The sequence below is a fragment of the Calypte anna genome, chromosome Z (assembly GCF_003957555.1).
Source record: "Calypte anna isolate BGI_N300 chromosome Z, bCalAnn1_v1.p, whole genome shotgun sequence".
In the NCBI taxonomy this organism is placed as follows: domain Eukaryota; kingdom Metazoa; phylum Chordata; class Aves; order Apodiformes; family Trochilidae; genus Calypte; species Calypte anna.
Genome location: NC_044274.1, coordinates 49,581,413 through 49,600,856, shown reverse-complemented (window position 1 = coordinate 49,600,856; position 19,444 = coordinate 49,581,413). Strand labels below are relative to the sequence as shown.

General features: G+C 40.1%; 1 protein-coding gene across 1 annotated transcript in view; it reads left to right on the top strand.

The window, feature by feature from the left end:
* The first annotated feature begins 368 nt into the window (after positions 1-368).
* ANKRD31 (ankyrin repeat domain 31) overlaps positions 369-19,444 on the top strand; it is a 62,230-nt gene continuing 43,154 nt past the window's right edge. The window contains exons 1-9 of the mRNA XM_030467462.1: positions 369-513; positions 1,388-1,443; positions 1,951-2,030; positions 4,853-4,899; positions 5,542-5,636; positions 6,626-6,670; positions 14,644-15,281; positions 18,048-18,307; positions 18,628-18,752. Of these exons, the coding sequence (XP_030323322.1) occupies positions 410-513; positions 1,388-1,443; positions 1,951-2,030; positions 4,853-4,899; positions 5,542-5,636; positions 6,626-6,670; positions 14,644-15,281; positions 18,048-18,307; positions 18,628-18,752 (1,450 nt within the window). The 5' untranslated portion in view covers positions 369-409. The remainder of the gene's footprint in view (positions 514-1,387; positions 1,444-1,950; positions 2,031-4,852; positions 4,900-5,541; positions 5,637-6,625; positions 6,671-14,643; positions 15,282-18,047; positions 18,308-18,627; positions 18,753-19,444) is intronic.

Sequence of the window (19,444 nt, the reverse complement as noted above, 5' to 3'; positions counted from 1 at the left end):
CTCTGCTGAACTGAGGCGCACGACAGGCTCAGAACGGGGAGCCCAACGCTAGGGAGTTAGCACGAACCCCTGCCGGAACATACGTGAACGCTTCAAGCAGACAAGACCGATCGTGCCGAGGGACTCTCAAATAGCTCTGAAAAAAAACCTGCTGCCTTCTAACCTGCTATCTGCTAACTTCTACCGCCAGCCACTCCGTATTGCACCTTATTGGCTGCGCTCGCTGCCAAAGAGCTCCTTTCTCCGTCTCTGCGCATCCCTGGTCCCCGAAGGGAAGCGAAGACCCGCTGCCTTAGGGCCTCCCTAAGATGGCCGCCGCCGCCGCTTGAGCTGAGGGAACCGCGCGCGGCGCTGAGGGGAGGGGCGGCGGCGGCGGCAGAGGCGGCTCGGGGAGCGGAGCGGCGGAGCCATGGTGGAGCGCGGCGACAGCCGGGACAGCGACAGCGATGAGACCATCGTGGAGGGCTCTGTGACGGAGAGTGATGTGGAGGGAGAGGAGTTCTGCAGGAGGAGGTGGTAACGCGGTTTTGCCCAGAGCTACGCGCACCTGAGCGAGCGCGGCGGCAGGCGTGGCGCCGGGAGCAGCGCGGGCGGGCGGCAGCGGGCTGAGGGCACCGCTCCGCGGCCTCCTGAGGAGAGGCGGGCCGCTGCCACCGGCATCCCCAGACCTGGGGCTGACTGCTGGGAGGCGGCTGCCCCACACAGGAGCCAACTCCTCCTTCTGACATCCTGGAGTGCCGTACAGCTAGCTCTTCCCGATTATTTTACAAATATGTATTTTTTACTATTCCCCCCTATCCCCCTCTCTGTTCTGACTGTGCGTACGGCTTAGGCTCAGTAGTTCTCAGCTCCGCAGATGCCCCGTTGATTTTAGACACACCTTGTGGGCTTTCGTGTTGGTGCCTCCTGGCCCTCCTGAATAACACAGTCAGTGGAAGAGAGATGCACCAGAATACAACTGAGAGAGAAAATAAAGAAAACACTACTAAATATGATTGTTGCTGATATTATTTCTCCACAGCTCTAACACAATAAAATTTTCATGACATTATCTCATGCATTTTTTTAAGACATGGCAAAGAATTGCCAAGCAGCTGCACTTCCTGGTGGGAGCTTTGTGGCCCTGAGTTGCTTGGGAGCATGGAAAGTGGCCATGTACCTGCCTGCCTGAGGTTTTCCAGGCAGAGCACCAGGTATATATCCTCACAGTTTGGGAGTACTTGGCGTAGGCATTAGTGCCGTGCTCGCCCAGCGTGTGGTAAGCAAGTGTCCTGCTGTCAGAGGCTCAGATGGGTGAACTCAGTTGGCTGTTCTATCATGCCAAAACACAAAGCATACAGCTATTTAATGGCCTTTTATTAATTATTTTCTTTTTTATTCTGCCAAGGTTGTATTTTGCTTTTAAGGACGTGCCTTTAACAACTGAGACAAGAATTAATGAAGGTAGGACAGATTCCTTTTCCAGTCTGTGTGTGTTGGTTTTTTTTGTGAAGTGATGGGTGTGGATGTTGCCAGATTCTATTTTATCTGTTGCATTGCAATTAATTCTTAAGAACTATATGTGTTCTCTTATTATATCCATAGTTTTAGTTCATATTTTAGAAAAATGTACAACCTTTTCTTAGTGTTTGCTTTTGATTTCTCTATTTTTCCTGTGTGTTTGGGGAGTGTTTGAGCTACACATAGGGGTATCTTTTTACCTGGATAGTTTGTAGGAATATTTAATTGCATTAAGTGTATTGTTAAATTACTTTAAGCATAATTGCATGCCCACTCATACAGGTCCCTAAAATCTTCTCTAATAACTCCCTTAAAGCAGATTCTGTGGACGTGTTGGAAGTTACATAATAGTTTCACTGGTACCTCCTTAGTTTTTTTTTATAAGCCATTGGACTTGCATTCTGTATATTTTATTCCACTGTATTTTTCTTCTTCAATTTTTTTCCCTAGGACATCTGTCTCCAGAAATCTGTTTTGTACAGAAATTTTATGACCACACTTATGCTAGGGATGAAAATCAGGTAAATCCAGTAGATATTGAAATGATACATCTGCTACACAATGATTATTAATAAACTCAACTAATTGCTTATGTGCATAAGAGTCTAGTGGCTTGCAGCTGAAAAAAAATGTTATGGCAAGACATTGTCACACATATTGCAAATTCTGTCCAGGAATGTATCAAAGTCTCCTCCTTGGTATTTCATGAGGGTATAACCTTTCACATTTGAGGAACAAGCCCATGACAAAGACGGAGTCATGGATCATGGACTTTTTAGTATGTTCTCTTTATGAGCTGAAAAATAACTGTCTGGGTTAACCATGTCAGAATACACCCTTGGTTACTCATTATGAGATTAGCTGTGGTCCAGTGATTGGACAATTGTGTTTTAAAAAGAAAGATAATAATCTGAAATGAAGAGCAAAACGTCTGCTTGCGTGATGATGGGGTAATTTCTTTACTCTAAGGATAATTCTGCATGACCTAGTCTACTAATTAGGGTACTTATTAATATATTTATCACAGTTGGTAGCTAGCCCATAAACTTCTGTTCCACTGAGCAATCAGCATTCCACCTGCAAATGACATGCTTACAAAACAATTAGAAGCAAACAGGTTTCTACTCTTTATATGGGGTTTTGTAAAAACCTTTGACTGTCAACAGTGTTGTTAGTGCTGTGGATTCACGAGTCCAAATATTTAGGTATCCTTGTTTGAGTATAAGCATTTTTTTAAAAAGACCTGCACTGCTTCCTAAATGACAGAAACTACATTGAAAAAAGGCATTCCTTCTACTGAAGTGTATGTTTTCACAGAGCATTGCAGAACTGCAAATAAATTTGTCTCAACTGGGAATGGGGGAAATGATGAACAAAATTTTAATAATGCTCTTTTTTCAAATGCTTTTCTGCATAACTTCATGTCCAAGGGTGGTTCTAAGTGAAGATTAGCACAGTTTTTGAAGGACAGAAGGAATATGGGAAGTGCCCATTTCCTCTCTGGGAGCTGATATGCCTTGCTGCTGCATTTGGCAGCTTCATGGCTTTCACCAGAGTAGCCAATCTGCAATCCTAATAAGCAAGACTAGAACAACTTCCCTGTCTACAAAACAAAAGTCAGAAAAGCCAAGAAACCTAGTACTTCTTAGCAAATAGTTTATTTCCAACTAACAGAACGAGTTTTTTGTTTTCTTTTAACACCCTGTTTCACGGCTTGTTCAGGCAGGCATCATGGTTTTAGGTTTGTGCTTTCACCATTTTCAGTGTTTTGGTTTTGTGGTTTTTTTCGTGCCCAGTTGGGTGAAGTAAAGTTAAAGTTGTCAGGTGGTATTTACAGCTTCTGAGCATAACGCTTTTTTTTGGAACAAATACAGTGTCATCTCAGCTGATTGTGTAAGTGCACAAATGAGAAAAATTAATTGAAAGATGCACAAATTTCCTTACCAAAAGCAAAAGAGATGGACAAAAGACCCTTCCTGGTACTTGCAGACAGTGGTCACAAATAGTATTTGTGTTACTTTTATGAACTGAGAACATCTCTCAACAAATCAGCAACACACTGATTTTACTTAGAACCTAATTTTTTAGCAGACATAATGGCTCCTCCTTCTTCTGAGATATAATGGTAGTTCATTGAGCTTTAATGTCTGAGCAATGCCAGCCAGTCAGAGATGTTGGTCTGCTATCTTCCTGACCTTGCTTGGACTCTGAATAATATTCTGTGTAAATATCCAGGCTGATTTGTACAAAGGGTGTATTTATCAAAGTCAATAACTTTCTGCCAGCTACCCCATTGTCATATTTTGGAACCGCATGAGTCAATAATTGTTGCACATACCGTTCTAAACAACCTAGTCTCTTCTGGAGAGCCTTTTAGTAGTCCTTCCTGTTGGGCAGTCTCCACCTTTTGCTAAGGTAATTGTTCGTACTGTGTTGTCAATATCTTGTGCAAGCTAAAAAAGTCACCACTTGGTGTTTACATTAAGGTGCTCTTTCCTAGAGTGTTCTTAATGTCGTGAATGTTCTCTGCAGTATGTCAATTTTTTGTTTAAATTTCCAGCCAGTGTGCTGGTCGTTCTCTAATATTACCCAGTTTTCAGCTCACCTGGGAGAGAAATATTCTGCAGTTCACTTATCAGTCTTAATCATTCTGTGTTGTCTTAGACTTTACGTAAAGGCTCTTTTTTTCCCATAGTAGAGGAAATCTATCCCCTGTGTACAGTCAGAAGCACAAAGGGTGGATCCAAGCTTCTTTTACTGAGGACTTGGAATTTGGCTTCTGCTCAGATATCAGCTCTCTCCTTATGCACATGCACTTCCCTGTGTCTGTATGTGTCAGCCCTGCCATTTAGAGCTTGATGATGTGTAAGGTCTTGTCAGCTAAGTTCCTTGCTTCTGCCTTTTCCAGGGATCTTCAGAGTGGTGTACTAAATCTAGTCTTTGGAGCAGTGTCCTGTCCTATTTAATTAAAAGGGAGAATTATTACAAAAAAAAGATTAAAACTGAGAGTTTTATAAAATGAAATGAAAATACCTTGTCTTTTGGTCTTTTGCTGTATAAACCATTTGAAGCTTAAAGCAATCATACATTAGTTGCATGGGCATGGGCATGTTTTCCTTCCAAGTAATCATTGCCTTTCATAGTCTTGATGTGTATTTTAACATTTTTGCCAAATTGCAGAAATAAAATATTTCAATGAAATGGCTTTTGTAACTTACGACTTATATATGTAAAGATATGAGCTAAAAATTCTGTTTCTCAGTTACAGAAAGAGGATAGGCATGTAAAGTTGAGAAAAGAAATAATGAATTATTTTGTTTACTAACTTGTTAAATTACATTTTTTCATTCAGATACTTCAAGAGGCAGATGCATCGGACCCGTCTCAGTCTCTACTGCAGTGAGTATAATATGTTAGACAGCAGTGCCAATCAGGTATATTGCTATTAAACAAATCTGTTACACTTCCGTTTGTGTGTTGTTACATTCTCAGTGTTCAGTTGTAGTGCAGTGTTCTGGCTTGCTTAGTGCAAGATCTGTACATATATCAGAGGTGATTCTGTGTCCAATATGTGTAAAACTGTACCTGTATTTCATTTTATTTACGATACTGCCTTTGCTGGTGTAAGGGCATAAGCAACAAGAATGACATAAACTACTCAGGAAAAACTATTAGACAAAAAAAAAAATGTAGTAAATAACATTAGGCCTTTTATTCTTAGAAACTGCAGAACACATTCAGTAGAAGATGGAACTATAGTAGAAATATAGGAAGAAGTAATAAAAAATGGGAAGGGCCATTTTTTCACTTAGAGAATGAAAATACAGACATAGCTAGCTCCACTTAGGAAATCTGGAAGTCTTAGTAACTGCATGCATTTGCAAAGAGAAGTAAGCCTCTAAAATAATTGCAGTTGTTTCCACAAATAATGTGAAGTACAACACTGCAAAAATAAACCCAAAGTATGGTAGAAATTTTCTTGCGCTGAGCTGATTAAAATTGTTTCAAATAAGAAATTTTTATTGCATTATTTAATTCTAGTGGTTGGATAAACTGTTCCTCACTTACTGAAAATATTTCTAAGCCCGATTTTTCAGCAAATGCTTCGGTAGTGGAACAGCAGGATAATTCTCTAGGTAAGCTGTGTTTTGTACAAAACTGAAATTTTCTGTAGGTGTGCAAAATTATTTGAGAAGCTCAAGGTGAATATCCATGTAGATTTATTTGGAGTAGGACTATGTGTGGCCTTTAAAACAGTTGTTTAGTTTCCATGGTTTGTACTACAGGTTAGGTTTTTGCAGTTGCTCTGGATTGTTTGAAGAAATAGGTGTTTTTGCAAGCCAGTGTTTGATTTCCAGCTTCAAATTATTTCCTTGCTGTGGAATTTTCTGACAAAAGTTACAGGCCACATGGTACTGCAGTGCCTTATGGATCTAACAGTAACTGAGGGTTCCTACATGCTTCCTGGTAACATATCCAAGAACCAAAGACATATGTAAGAAAGGAGAAAAAAATGCTAGTGATCATTCCCCAGATCTTTCTGTCACCTGCTGGTACCTTAGCTGAATTTCTGTGCCTCTGTGCCCCCAGCAGTGCAGGACTGTCTGTTTTGCTGTCTCCCTGCTTGAGCTGATTTTTGCTAACCTGATAGAAAACCATCCCCTTTGTTTCTGATCAGGAAATTCCCAGGAAGTCACATGAATGTCAAAACACAGTGATGGAAGCAGGAGGCTTGGGACCAGCCCTTTTCAGAGGAAGTAGATTAATGGATTGTTTAAACTGGGTTGTCTAATTGCATTGTAATTACAGAGAGCAGAAAATAGGTCTTCTACTGTGCAATGCATGGCAATTCCACCTTCTGATAGTCTTTGGAAACACAATCTTCTAAACTACAGTGAAGGGATGTGACAAAGTAACCCTGGAATATAATTTAGTGACTAACAGAGCTAAACTACAAACCTGATTGTCAGTTCCACTTAGGCAACACAACAACAGTAATTTTTAGAATTTGAAACTTAAGCCTTAATGAGGAAGTGAGGCCATTTTATCAGAGATGATGAGAACTTTCAGAACTGGTATTCAGTGATAGAATAACTGAAATATTTGTTTACTCTCCTAAATTTAGATGTCAAATTGAATGGATTTCAGAAAGATGAAGAAGAAAAGGTCAGTATATTTATACAGCAGAATATATAAGAAATATAATTTAATCAGCATTATGGAAGATTTTACTGAAAAATGCCTGGTTCTTTTACTTTAAAAAGCAGGCACAAATCTATTGAAGCTGACACTTATCTCATTAGTTGAAAAAAATTTAAGAGCTAACCTTTATTTTCTGCTTTTTGGGTAGTAACTGCTGTTATTAAGCTTGCAGGGCACAAGAAGAAGGGAAGAAATTCAGCAGTAACAGTGGCATAGTGACATGGTTTAACACTGGGCCAGTTGTCCTGTTAATACCTGCATCTCTGGCCAGATATTTTCTTTCTTTTCTTATGAGAAAAAAATTGGTTCTATCCTGTCTCAAACCAGGACATATAGGAAAGACATCACCATGACACAGAATCTGTAAAGGCTGTTAACTTTAGCTGAAGTAATAAAGACTTACATTTAGATTAAAACATGTTTTCAGCAATTGAGAATTATGAGAGAGGCATTAGGAGGGTCTTTGAAGAGGAACTGATCATCTGTTACGTGTTCTTCTATTTGGGAATAATGGCTTACTTGTAAGCAAAAGTAGTTAGCACCAGTCTCTTTGATACATCATTCGATTATTCCAGAGATGCTCATCAGCACCAGGTTTCACCTCTGATGGTGTAAAAGTGAGAGAATGGCTTTGGGGCTACCTTTCTCCCATTTGTCAACTTCTTTTCTCAGTAATACTGAATCAGGGGTGATTCCACTTCTGTAGGAGCCAATCTACTTGGTTGTTGCAAGGTATTGCCTTTTTTCTTTGCCATGCATTTCTGCTGCTTCCCTTGGGCCAACTCTGGTGCTTATTTGAGTACGGCATGAAGCAGATTTTGAGGAACCACTGTCAGATTCTGGTCAGGTTTTTTTTTTGTTGGGTTACTTTTCAGCCAAGTTATCTTTTCAGTTCAGCTCCCCAGATGAGGTAAGTGCAGCACATGAAGAGATGTGGAAATGCACTGCTGAAGGCAGGTGGTAGGATGGGTACTGTGTCAACACTAATCTAGATAGGCTTAATGCAGTTTCAGTGTTATGAGTGTAACTATTTCAGTAATTATCTGCTTTCTGCTTGGAAGCACTGCTGTTGCACATAAAACAAAAACCTTGGAGGGGAGGAGTTTCCTGACAGCTTCCATAAAACACAGTAGGAAAAATTCAACAATATATACATGTGAACCATACAGCCCAGAAATATCTTGAGCAAGAAATGAAGATTTCCTAACAGCTGACATAAATATCTGATGGTCAGATGTTCCCTTGATTCAGTGCCAGTGAAGCCACACCTTGAGTACTGTGTCTGGTTCTGGGCCCCTCAGTTCAGGAGGGAGATTGAAGTCTTGAAGGGCAACCAGGATGGTGAAGGGACTCAAGCACAAGTCCTATGAGGAAGGGCTGAAGGAGCTGAGGGTGTTCAGCCTGGAGAAGAGGAGTCTCAGAGGAGACCTCATCACTCTCTACAACTCCCTGAAAGGAGATTGGAGCCAGGGGGGGTTGGTCTCTTTTCCCAGGCAACTCTCAGCAAGATAAGAGGGCATGGTCTTAAGTTTTGCCAGAGGAGGTTTAGGTTGGACATTAGAAAGAATTTCTTTACGGAGAGGGTGATCAGACATTGGAATGGGCTGCCCATGGAAGTAGTGGATTCTCCGTCCCTGGAGATATTTAAAAAGAGACTGGATGTGGCACTCAGTGCCATGGTCTACTAACTGCAGGAGTAGTGGTTCAAGGGTTGGACTTGATGATCTCAGAGGTCCCTTCCAACCCAGCCAATTCTATGATTCTTTATTTGCCTTCTCCACTTTTTCCTTCCAGCACTTCCTCCATTCTTGGTTTGCAATCATTGAAGTCCAAGCAGCAGTGAAGGACTTGATCAGATTTGTTTCCATTTAGCAGAGGAAACACTGACAGCATTTCATGAAGGAGTTCTTGATGCTTGCCCCTGATTCATCTGTCTGTGTGCTATTGTCTGCAGCTGTCATGTTACTTGGATCTTCTCTGATACCTCTACGTTGTTAACTCCTCTGTTTGTCTGCTTTCTGAGGCATAATGCCAATATTGTAATTTTTTATTTCTAGCCTCAGTTCATACCTGGCCAGTTCATTGCTTTCAGGTCTGATTGGGCTGGACAAAGAAATTGTCATTGGAGTTTGCTCTATTGAAGTAACTGCTTTTACATACTGTTACTTCAATATTGAGGACAGTTTTGAAGATTTCTTCAGCATTAGTGATATCAGCTGCATGGGAGCTGGAGGAACACAGGAATCTTACTAGGTCCATGTAATGCTTCCTGCCATTTGCAGCTTCTTAGGAAACATCCCATTAATTTACAGGAAGATACCAGTATTTCTAGTCTGATGTTCCAGTGTGGAGCAATTTGCAGCAATATTCTCTGTAACTGTTTGCTGACATAACCTTCTTACTGCAGTGATCACAGCATTATGACTGTTCCATCTAGTGCCATAGATTTGAGCCTATAAATTAAAAGAAAAGATTCTCTTTAAATAATTTTTTTTTTTGAGGGAGCCAGGTGGTGGGGGAAAAAAAACCCCATAAGTCTTTATGCCATAAAATGAGTCTTGCTCAATTTTCTTGATTTTTATGATGTAGCAGATCTGATTTCTGTTGTGGTTAGTCTGTCAATTGTGGGGTCAGTAATGTTGCACATACTTATTAATAGCCTGGGAAATGGAACAGAATGCATCCTCAGCACGTTCAGAGATGATACTGGGAGCAGTCAGTGATACACCAATAGAGTTTTGTTGCCATTCAGAGGGACCTGAACATGTTGAGAATGGTACAGAGAGGAATCTCATGAAGTTTAGCAAGGGGGGATGCGAAGTTGAGCATCTGGGGAGGGGTCATCTTAGGCACCAGTACATGCTGGGGACCAGCTGGCTTGAGAGCAGCTCTAGAGAGAAGGACCAGGGATTGAGATGGACAGTAAGCCTTGAGGCAGCAATATATCCTGGTGGCAAAGAAGGAAAAGAATATCCTGGGCTACATTAGGAATAGTGTTGACAAGAAGTCGAGAGAGGTGATCCTCTACTCAGAACTGGTGAGGCCACCTCTGGATTACTGTGTCCAGTTCTGGATTCTCGATACAAGGAAGATACAGACACATTGGAGTGAGTCCAGTACAGGGGCACAAAGAAGATGAGGGGACTGGTTTATCTGGTTATGTAAGGCCTTTGACATGGTCACCCACAATATCCTTTTATCAAATTGGAGAGATATGGATATGATGGCTGGACTGTTTGGAGGCTGAAAAATTGGTTGGTTGGTTGGTTGGTTGGTTGCATTAGGAAAAGATTCTTTACAAAGTGGGTGATCTGGCATTGGAATGGGCTGCCCAGGGACGTGGTGGATTCTCCATGCCTGTAGGTTTTTAAAAAGAGACTGATGTGCCATGGTCTGGTAAACACAGTGGCAGTGGATTAATGGTTGGACTTGATGGTCTCAGAGGTCCCTTTTCAACCCAGATGATTCTGAAAGTCTGTGATCCTGAGGGTAGCTGTCAACAATTTAATGTGCAAATGGAGATTGGTGACAAGTGGTGTCCCTCAGGGGTCTGTACTTGGACCAGTACTGTAGAATATCTTCATCAGTGACATGGTGGGATCAAATGCACCCTCAGCAAGACTGCAGGTGACACCACGCTGACTGCCTGAGGGACAGGATGCCATCAAGAGGGACCTGGGCCAGCTGTAGAAGTGGGCATATGTTAATCTCATGGTGTTCAACAAGGTCAAGTGCACATCTTGTACCTGAGTTGGGACAACACCTTGTATAAATACAGGCTGTGGGAGCAAGGATTGCAAGCAGCCTTGAGGAGAAGGATTTCGGACTCCTGGTAGAGATGAAAAGCTGGACATGAGCTGGCAACATGTGCTTACAGCTCAGGTAGCTCTGGATTGGTTTGCAATAAATAGTGTCATCAGCAGGTTAAGGGAGGTGATTCTGCTCCTCTACTCCAATCTGATGAGACCACACCTGGAATATTGTGTCAGCTTTGGGGCCCTCAACACAAGAAGGGCATGGACCTGTTGGAATGAGTCCAAAGGAGGGCCACAAGGATGATCAGAAGATTTCTTGTGAAGACAGGCTGAGTTAGGATTGCTCAGGCTGGATAAAGCTCCAGGGAGACCTCATTGCAGCCTTATAACAAAAATGGGGACAGATTTTAGTAGGTCCTGTAGCAACAGGACAAGAGGAAGTGGTTTTAAACTAAAAGAGGGTAGATTAGACTGTATCTAAGGCAGATTCTTCTTTATTGTGAGAGTGGTGAAACACCAGAACAGGTTGCCCAAAGAGGAATGTTGGAAACATTCAAGGCCGGAATTGAAAAGGCCTCTGAACAACAGGATATAGTTGAAGGTGTACTTGATGCCAGGTGGGTTGGACTAGATGACTTGTAAAGTTTCCTTCCAGCCCAAACTATTCTTTCTTTCTTTATTTATTTCATTTATTTTGTGATTCTGTGATCTTTCAAATGAGAACAAGCTGAGAAACCTAAGTGTTCAACCTGAGGAAGAGGAGGGATACTGGAAGAAGATCTTGGAGGGATCTTCACAGTGTTTATCAACACCTGACAGAGAGGCATGAAGATGAAGGAGCTAAGTAGTGCCCACTGATAGGACAAGAGACAATGGAGACAAATAAAAATAAAAGAAATCCCATCTGAACTGTGCAGGTGGTCAGACATGTGAAGAGGTTGCCCAGAGAGGTTGTGCATTCAGCGCTTGTGGTGATACTCAGATGTGACTGGACATAGTCCTGGGCAGCCTGCTTGAGCAGCAGGGTTGGACTAGGTGATCTCAAGAGGCCCCTTACAGCCTCTACTGTTCTGTGATTCTTTGTGCATCCCTTATGTGTCCTGCAGTGATCCCCATCATTCTCATGAAATCTGGTAGTTGTGGCCTTCTGAAGCCATAACTCTTTCATGGTTATTCTATGTATATATTGAAGGGCTGAACTTCTCTGCTTTTGTGTGACTCAGAGCTAGTAGATGCAAGGGCACACTTAACATTTTCACTTCATCCTTACTATTTTGCTTCAGTGTTAGTCCAGTTTTATCTTGTAACGTGTGCAAATCACAGTCTGTGACACCAAATAGTCACCAATTTCTTGTTAACTCTTTAATTGTGCTCAAACACATGGGAAAAAATCCTTCCATGTCAGGATTCACTAAGCTGATGTCAATGCATTGGCACGTCCTGGAGCAGACAGTCCATGTTTAAGCTTCCTTTTCTAGTGCACAGAGAGGGGTAAACATCTAAGGCTTGGCTGAGCCTGGCTCATGCACTGGTCTTTGTTGCAGTGCATTTATTAACACACAGTTTTTCTATACGTGGTCAAGTAATTTTGGGGGGGTTATTTATTTATTTATTTATTTTAACTCGGACCTCTGCTTAACTTCCTGTCCACGCACTTTTTCTTGTGTGATGTTGTCAATCAGCAGATGCTGGCGTTGACTGTGGCTATCCTCAGAAACAGGATTTTGGGCTGACTAGAAGTACAGCAGGACTTCTGCCTGGATTAAGCAGCACTTGGATTTGTATTTTTACTGGGAATAATTGATAGTGGGATTTAAATCAAGGCGTTAGAAGTAGCATGCTCATGCTCAGAGGAAGAAAATGGCAGGTGCCATGCAAATGGTTGGCGTTCAGCCCCTAAAAGGAATTAACAGCCTTATGCCAGAGACACCTTTTTCTCTTTGGCATTTTTACATAGCTCTTCTGATGGAGGATGGATTCAAACCTGCATTTACTACAGTGATGATATTTTACTTCTCAGATGCTGAGTTGGGGGGAGGGAGGGGACACTCTTGCTCTTCCTTTGAGTGAGACTTAAATGTATTTAGACCATTTTTACCAAACTGTGTTTCACAGGAGTGAGAAAACTCCCTGCTTTGGTTCAGTTCTCAGCTGACTTAGTGCTTGTTCAGCAGCTTCTCTGTTTCTTTTCAACAGGCAATTAAAGGTAAAGACATCTTAGGCACCAGGCTTCAAGTATCTTTTATGGATAAGTGGCATATAAGAATAGGGTTTTTGGGGAGGAAGAGCTTTAGCCTTTTTTATTCTCAGCAGATTTTAATTACCTGTAAAGTCCCACTGGATTTTTCTGGTAGGAATGAGAGCTAAAGAAATTTAGAGACCTATGGTTGCATGTGTGCTTTGTGAACATCAGTCACATTTGTGTGTTGGATTTCAGTTGGCATTTGGGTTTTTAGGATCTTGTAAAATTGGTCATTTATGCCTACCTGATCCTTCTCCGTTAATATAAATGTAAGATTCACCTGCTCTTCAAAAATGCAGCATGGCTTTTCTTAGAAAGTTTGTGATATACATACACAGTGTTTATAGCACAGTTCTTCAAGTACAGAAAGATACGCAATAGGATTTTTCCCTTGTTGTTTGAAGTCTGTATAAATTAAAGAAGTAGTCTAAAAAGAAACTGTAATTCAATATAGCAAGGTAAGTATAGTCAGTACTTAAAAAGGAAAAATTAGCTGCACAGGTACAAGAAAGGAAGCTGAACACTGGCGAATAATTTTTCAACAAGGAATCAGGGATTTTTAGTGGCTTACAAACAGAACATGAATCAATGCTGCCAGATTTCTACCCTGTTTTATTGTGTCAGGGCTTCAGCAAAATTATGTTACAAGTGGTAAGAGGATTCTTGCACTGCCCAGCATTGCCACTTGCTGGCAGCAAGAGTCTAAAAATGTTTTGAAAGAGATTATGTTGGGGCTGCTTAGTCTGGGGAAAAGGAAGCTGAGGGGAGACCTTATCACTCTACAAATACCTGAAAGGAGGTTGTAGTGAGGGTGGGGTTAGTTTCTTCTCAGTGGTAACAGGTGACAGGACAAGGGGAGATGGCTTCAACTTGTGTCAGGGGAGTTTTAGGTTGGATATCAGGAAAAACCTCTTTACAGCAGTGGTTGTTAAGCACTGGAACAGGCTCCCCCCCAGAGAGGTGGTTGAGTCTCCATCCCTGAATGTGTTTAAATATCCTCTGGATGTGGTGCTTGGGAACCTGGTTTAGTGGTGGGTATCAGAAGTAGGGTAATAGGGCTAGGCCAAAGTTGGACTCAATGATCTTGAAAGTCTTTTTCAGCCTGAGTAGTCCTGTGATTCTATGATTCTATGATCTTAAGATCCAGTGTTATTAAGCAACACCACTATTACATACAAACATTATATAGAAAAAGCTTTGTGTTAGATCTGCTAAGGCATCTGGTTTTATCCTGCAGAGGAATTTGAAAAAGGGATAGGGAAACAATGAAAAAGCTATTAATTGGTATAAAACTGGTTGCATCTATTGAACAAGCATATCAAGGTGGTCAGAAAAATGATTGCATTCTTACTTTTCTGAGAACACTTAAGAGTTATCTGGTTCTGTACTTAGTGTGAAAGCTCAACTGTGCAACCTCCAAACATTCTCCTAAGCTTTTGAACTGAAGCTTATGAGGTAGAAATGCTCCATATCTGCTTGGGATCCACATAAGCACATAATCAAAACTCATAGATTGAGTTTTACAAACTATGCTTTTTATATTATCATTAATATGCTCACACTCATTGTATCCAAGTGGCAGAAATATTTAATCCCTTTCTTTTAAAGCCTGTTAACACCCTCAGGCCATTGGCAATAAATGCCGTAATACCTTTGGCTCTATATCAGATTTAGTAATTTATTCTGAATTTTCACTACTAGGGAGGCTAAGAGCTGAAGAATTCTACTTTTGAAACAGACTTCAGTCTAACTGTTTGTTAAGAAATTGTATGAATTCTTAGGGAAGACTTCAAATCTTATAGTTTTATGCAAAAAAAAAATATATATATACATATATATGTGGATGACTTCTAGAGTATTAATTAGATGCTTTTTATAAAGAGTTGTTCCATTCCTTTTTTGTAAACAATTTATTTTTTAATGTTCAGATTTCACCGAAATTAGGTAATGAAGATCTGTTTCCAGAAACAAGCCCCTATCTAGATGTCCTTCTGGAAGATATGATAATGGTTCCAAAGGAACAAGATATATTTCTGCACGATTTAGAAGGTTGCCTGAGAACGTGCATGACCATGCTTGACACAGATAATACTGTAAAAGATCATTCCTCTAATAACAACACAGATCTTTCACAGACATCCCCAGGGAAGATTTTCATGGAAGCACTCACTGAAGAGACCATAGAGACTGGTGAATTTGACATCAGTGATTTGCTGGTATCCCTCGATGATTCGGAGACTTTTAAGACGATAAAGCCATTGTTTGACAAGTTAGAGAGTCCAGGTCAAGCCTTTTCCATTGATCCATCACCAGATGAGAACAGTGACACCCTGCCAGTACAGCTTTTGACAGCTCTGGATGCTTTGTCAGGATCTGTAGAACAACCTGTCACTCCTGTAGTGCCAAATGAGACAGAGCTTAGCACCGAAGCAGAGCAGTTATGTTCAGAACCCTGTACTCCCCGGTGTGATGATGAGAGTACACAAATAACAAATATGATTGACCCTCAACTTGCTACTGTTCAGGGAGATGAAGCAAAAGCCTTAACAGGATGTAACTTGCAGAGGACAACAAATGAGCAAGTATATAAACAGTTTTAATTAATATTTGAAAATGTATGTTTATCATAAAATATTTTACAGACTAGCCAAATTACTTGGAGATACAACTCTTAGTAAAGAGTAAGCTCACATCAATAATTTACATGTTTCATGAATTTAAATTGTTTTTGTTTTAACACTAAGGTACTGTTTTTCTGTTTTGATATATTAATTTTATGAAAGTGGCTCAGCTTGCTGGGATGGGAAATCCTTTTAAAGTTAATGCAGTGACTGATGTTGAGATCCAGAGTCAACGTGGGGGTTTCAAAAACTCCTAGTCCCCTTGTACATCTGTGTCTCACATAGATGTATGTCTTACGAAGGCTGTTCCATAACACTGTTCCATTAATTGATTGTAACACATTGTCATACACCAGTCTATTTCAGCTCTAGGTTTCCACCTCATCCAGCATGTTTTTTCTTGAAACTATAGCATGCTGTTTTCTGCTGTCACAGTTCTCACTGCTGTAGTATATGAACACTTGGCAAGTATTAAAAGAGAAATTATTGTCTTTCCTGTAGACTAGAAAGATTGCAGGAGATTTTTAAAATTATATTTAGAAATGCTTTTTCTGCTTGTTTAATTCTGCCTATGTGAGACTAACTTAAAAAACTGAGGCACAGTTTTATGTATTGATATCACACATGATCCTTCTTTCTGTTTTCTTCTCTTCCACTGTGCTGTTTTCTTCTCTTACCCTGTATTGTTCTTTCCACAGTGTTGTGTCCTGTGCTGTATAGGTCTGGGATAAGTCATTTGGATTCACCAACACAGATGCAAAAATCTGGAGAGGAACATGAAGGGAAAGTGATACTAGAGTCTCTTCCTGTTAAAGTTACAGTAAGGGAGAGAGAAGGACTCATAGGAGATGTGTGTTTATGCTACAGAGTGTAGTAATCCCTTTTAAATGTGGGATCAAATTCTGTGTGTTGTCTTTTAATAATCTGGAGCTGCAAAGCAATGATTAGCCACATATACCAAGATATTAAGTCTACATCTGCAGACTGTGAGTTAATTTGCTGGTAGTATTAACTTAGTATAAAAGTACATAATAAGAAGTGCCACAATGGTAGCTAATTTCAAGGTTCTGAAAGGTCTTTAGGACAATTCTCAGAACTGTAGTAATTTACAAACCTTTTTCTGTGGAGTGTTGGTTTCTGAAATTTGTAGCACAGCTTTATGAAGCCTAATGTACAGATTTACTCTACATTGCAGTTAAGATTGTGAAGCAGGGTCCTGTGGGAATAGGGATCTTTGACCTCTTGACAGTAATTGATTTTAGCTTTTTTTGTGCGTGTGCCTCCATCTTCTGTCCTTGAAGGCAGAAAGTAGGGAGACAATTTAATGAGGAAAAATTTCCAGTTGTTTTTTTAGTAACTGCTGCACTCTGTGTGTTACTCACCTTGGTCTATTCTCCTACTCGGTTTTCAGAGGATTCATGTTGTGGTGAAATAAGTACCCAAAAGAGTATAACCCATACTGTCCTTTGGATGCACTTGGGATGCTGGGTTTATTTTTATATATGGTCCCTTATAAAGCAGGTGGCTTTTTGTCTCTTCAAAATATTTTCTTCTTCTTTAGCCTGTGTGATGCAATCAAAAGTGCTTTGAGAGTTTTATGAACTGAAATATTTGGATTTCCTCAACTGCTCTGTTAACATGCATCTTCTCTTGACCTGCAAGGACCGCTATTAGGAGTACAGTTGACTTCTTCAATAGCCTCTGCTCTAAATAAGAAAATTTTAAAACTCAATTAGTAAGTTTTTCATTTCCATCTGTGTCCCAAGAAAGGACTAACAAGTTCTGCCACATCACGGTGAAAGAATTTCTGTGCATGTGTGCTGAGGGTGTGTCCTGAGAGCTTTCAGCATTACTGAGGTGTGTAATAGGCTAATGAGAACCCAGGTTTCATCAGCTAGAGTGATACTCAGCAGCATCTAACACTCACTTGACTAAAACAGTGAATAAACTCAGGTAGCTCAAATTAACTGCCATGTGACGAAGAGTCTTTGGAGTGGGATTTCTCTCCCAAGAGGTAAGTGGGATACATAAATCATTTAGGCTTCCCTTTGCACAATTTAGGAAAAGGTGTATCACCATCTCTGAAAGTAACTTTTCATCAGTGGTAGGAGTAAAGAGGATGCCTAGTGCCATCTAGATGCTTTTCTTGTAGAAGGCTAAAGGTAAGTGGAGTGAATCTCATCTGTGGTGACTGTATAGCTCAGGGATGGTGTATCTTTTAAAATAATTTTTCATCTGGGAGTTTCCTGAATCTCAGATGAAGCAGATGAAGGTCTGGTGCCCATTTCTAAGCTTGTGCAAGAGTGAGATAAAGTGTGTTATCTTAAGACATCTTAAACATCACCTTATTTTTTAGGACAGGAGCTCATGTCCACAGGAAACTGGGAAGAATCTGTTAAGTAATTTCATTTGTCAAAAACTTTCAGATAGTAACAACTTTTGTTTGCAGTCAGTCAGCCTAGATGTATTATTTAAGTTGTAATTCTGAGTATCCTAGTTCATCTAGCTAATTCTGTCAGGAGCATATGGTATGGCATATTACTACTTTGGTAGTGCCTCTGTCTCCTGTCTCCGTAGAATTCCAGCTATTCACTTAAGCAACCCTTCCATTGTCTGTAAGCATACATATAAGTTATAAGACAAGGTCCTTGGAGCTCATATATGTTTATAACCCTTGCTTTAACTGCATGCTTACCAGTTGCTTGTAATGTTTCTTTTTTGTCACAGCCTGTGGATGGTCAGCAGAGAGAGAAAGAAGTAATTGCAGATTACTGGGATGCCATCTCTAGTGAAATACCAACTGGGGAGGGAAGCTCATGTTCAGCAGAGGCTGCAGCACATGTAGAAACAGCCCTAACGACATTAAGAGAGACCTCCCCAAAAAAGTGCAGGGATGATGTTTCCAGTCATCAATACACACTAGAGCAGACTCAGCAGAGCATGTCTCACAGTGGTATTACAACAAGAAGCAGAGCTAAGGATTTTGAGTATGACAAAATAATGCGTAATGTTTTCAAATTATTTTTTTTAATTAATGTAAAAACAACAGTACATACAGAGTATTCATCCCTCATCTGAATGACTTTAAATGATCAAAAGGGAAAGGTTTTGCTGACTATTTAAATATCTTGAATTTAGTTTCCCTCCTTATTTACTCTTTCATTTGGTCCTACCTAAGTTAGCGTTTGTATTTTAATGCTGTTATAGACTTCCTGTTAAATATATTCACATTCTTAGCTCTACTATAAACATCAATTTATATTAAAATGAGAATGTATTTGTTTATTCTAAGGAAATCTCTTGTCAGTAAAATTCAAAAATCTACTTCTAAAGACAAGCAGAATGTAGAAACCAACATATGCCAAGAAACAACACTGGATAAGGATACAAAACCTGAGCAGAGAAGGAGCATGAGAATCCAAACCAGACAGGGTAAGATGTTCTCTGATGTTTGTCATATGGCATATCTTTTTATTTCAACAACTGTACTGAATTAGATATAATTTATAACATTTCCAACATATTGTGGCATGGGTTTATTTTAAAAGTTGGTAAAGCATTCATTTTATTCATTGAAATTATTGATTATTTTCCTCACTTGTTTAAATCTACATATTAGCAACCTAACAGTTGACTTACTTGTATAAACTCTTTAAACATAATGAGAATTTTTTCAGGATACTGTTTTAATCAGTGTTATATATGAAAAAAATTAGGGTGTATTCTGAAGAGGGAGAAGGAAAATGTTTTCATGCTGAGTGAAAATGTACATCTTGATACACGTTTATATATCCTTCTGTAATCTAGTATTCTCTATGCAACATCTTTCTGAGGGCAATGCCATTCCCAAGAACTGAGCTTTACAAAGGAGTTTATTTTATTCCAAATCCGTGCTGTTGTTGTCCCTTCTGTTTTTCAGTACAGGACTATAAGGCCTTCACTACATTTCAAAACTTACAAAGTTTGGAAGTATGTGAACTGTACAAGGTCTACATCTTACAAAATATGAATAATTCTATCTCCAGTTACCAAGTGTTCTCTTTTGCAGGGTTTTAATTATTCGCAGTGGAAGCACTGTTATAATGAGAGATCAAGCAGTATGACGAGCTGCTCATCTGTTTCAA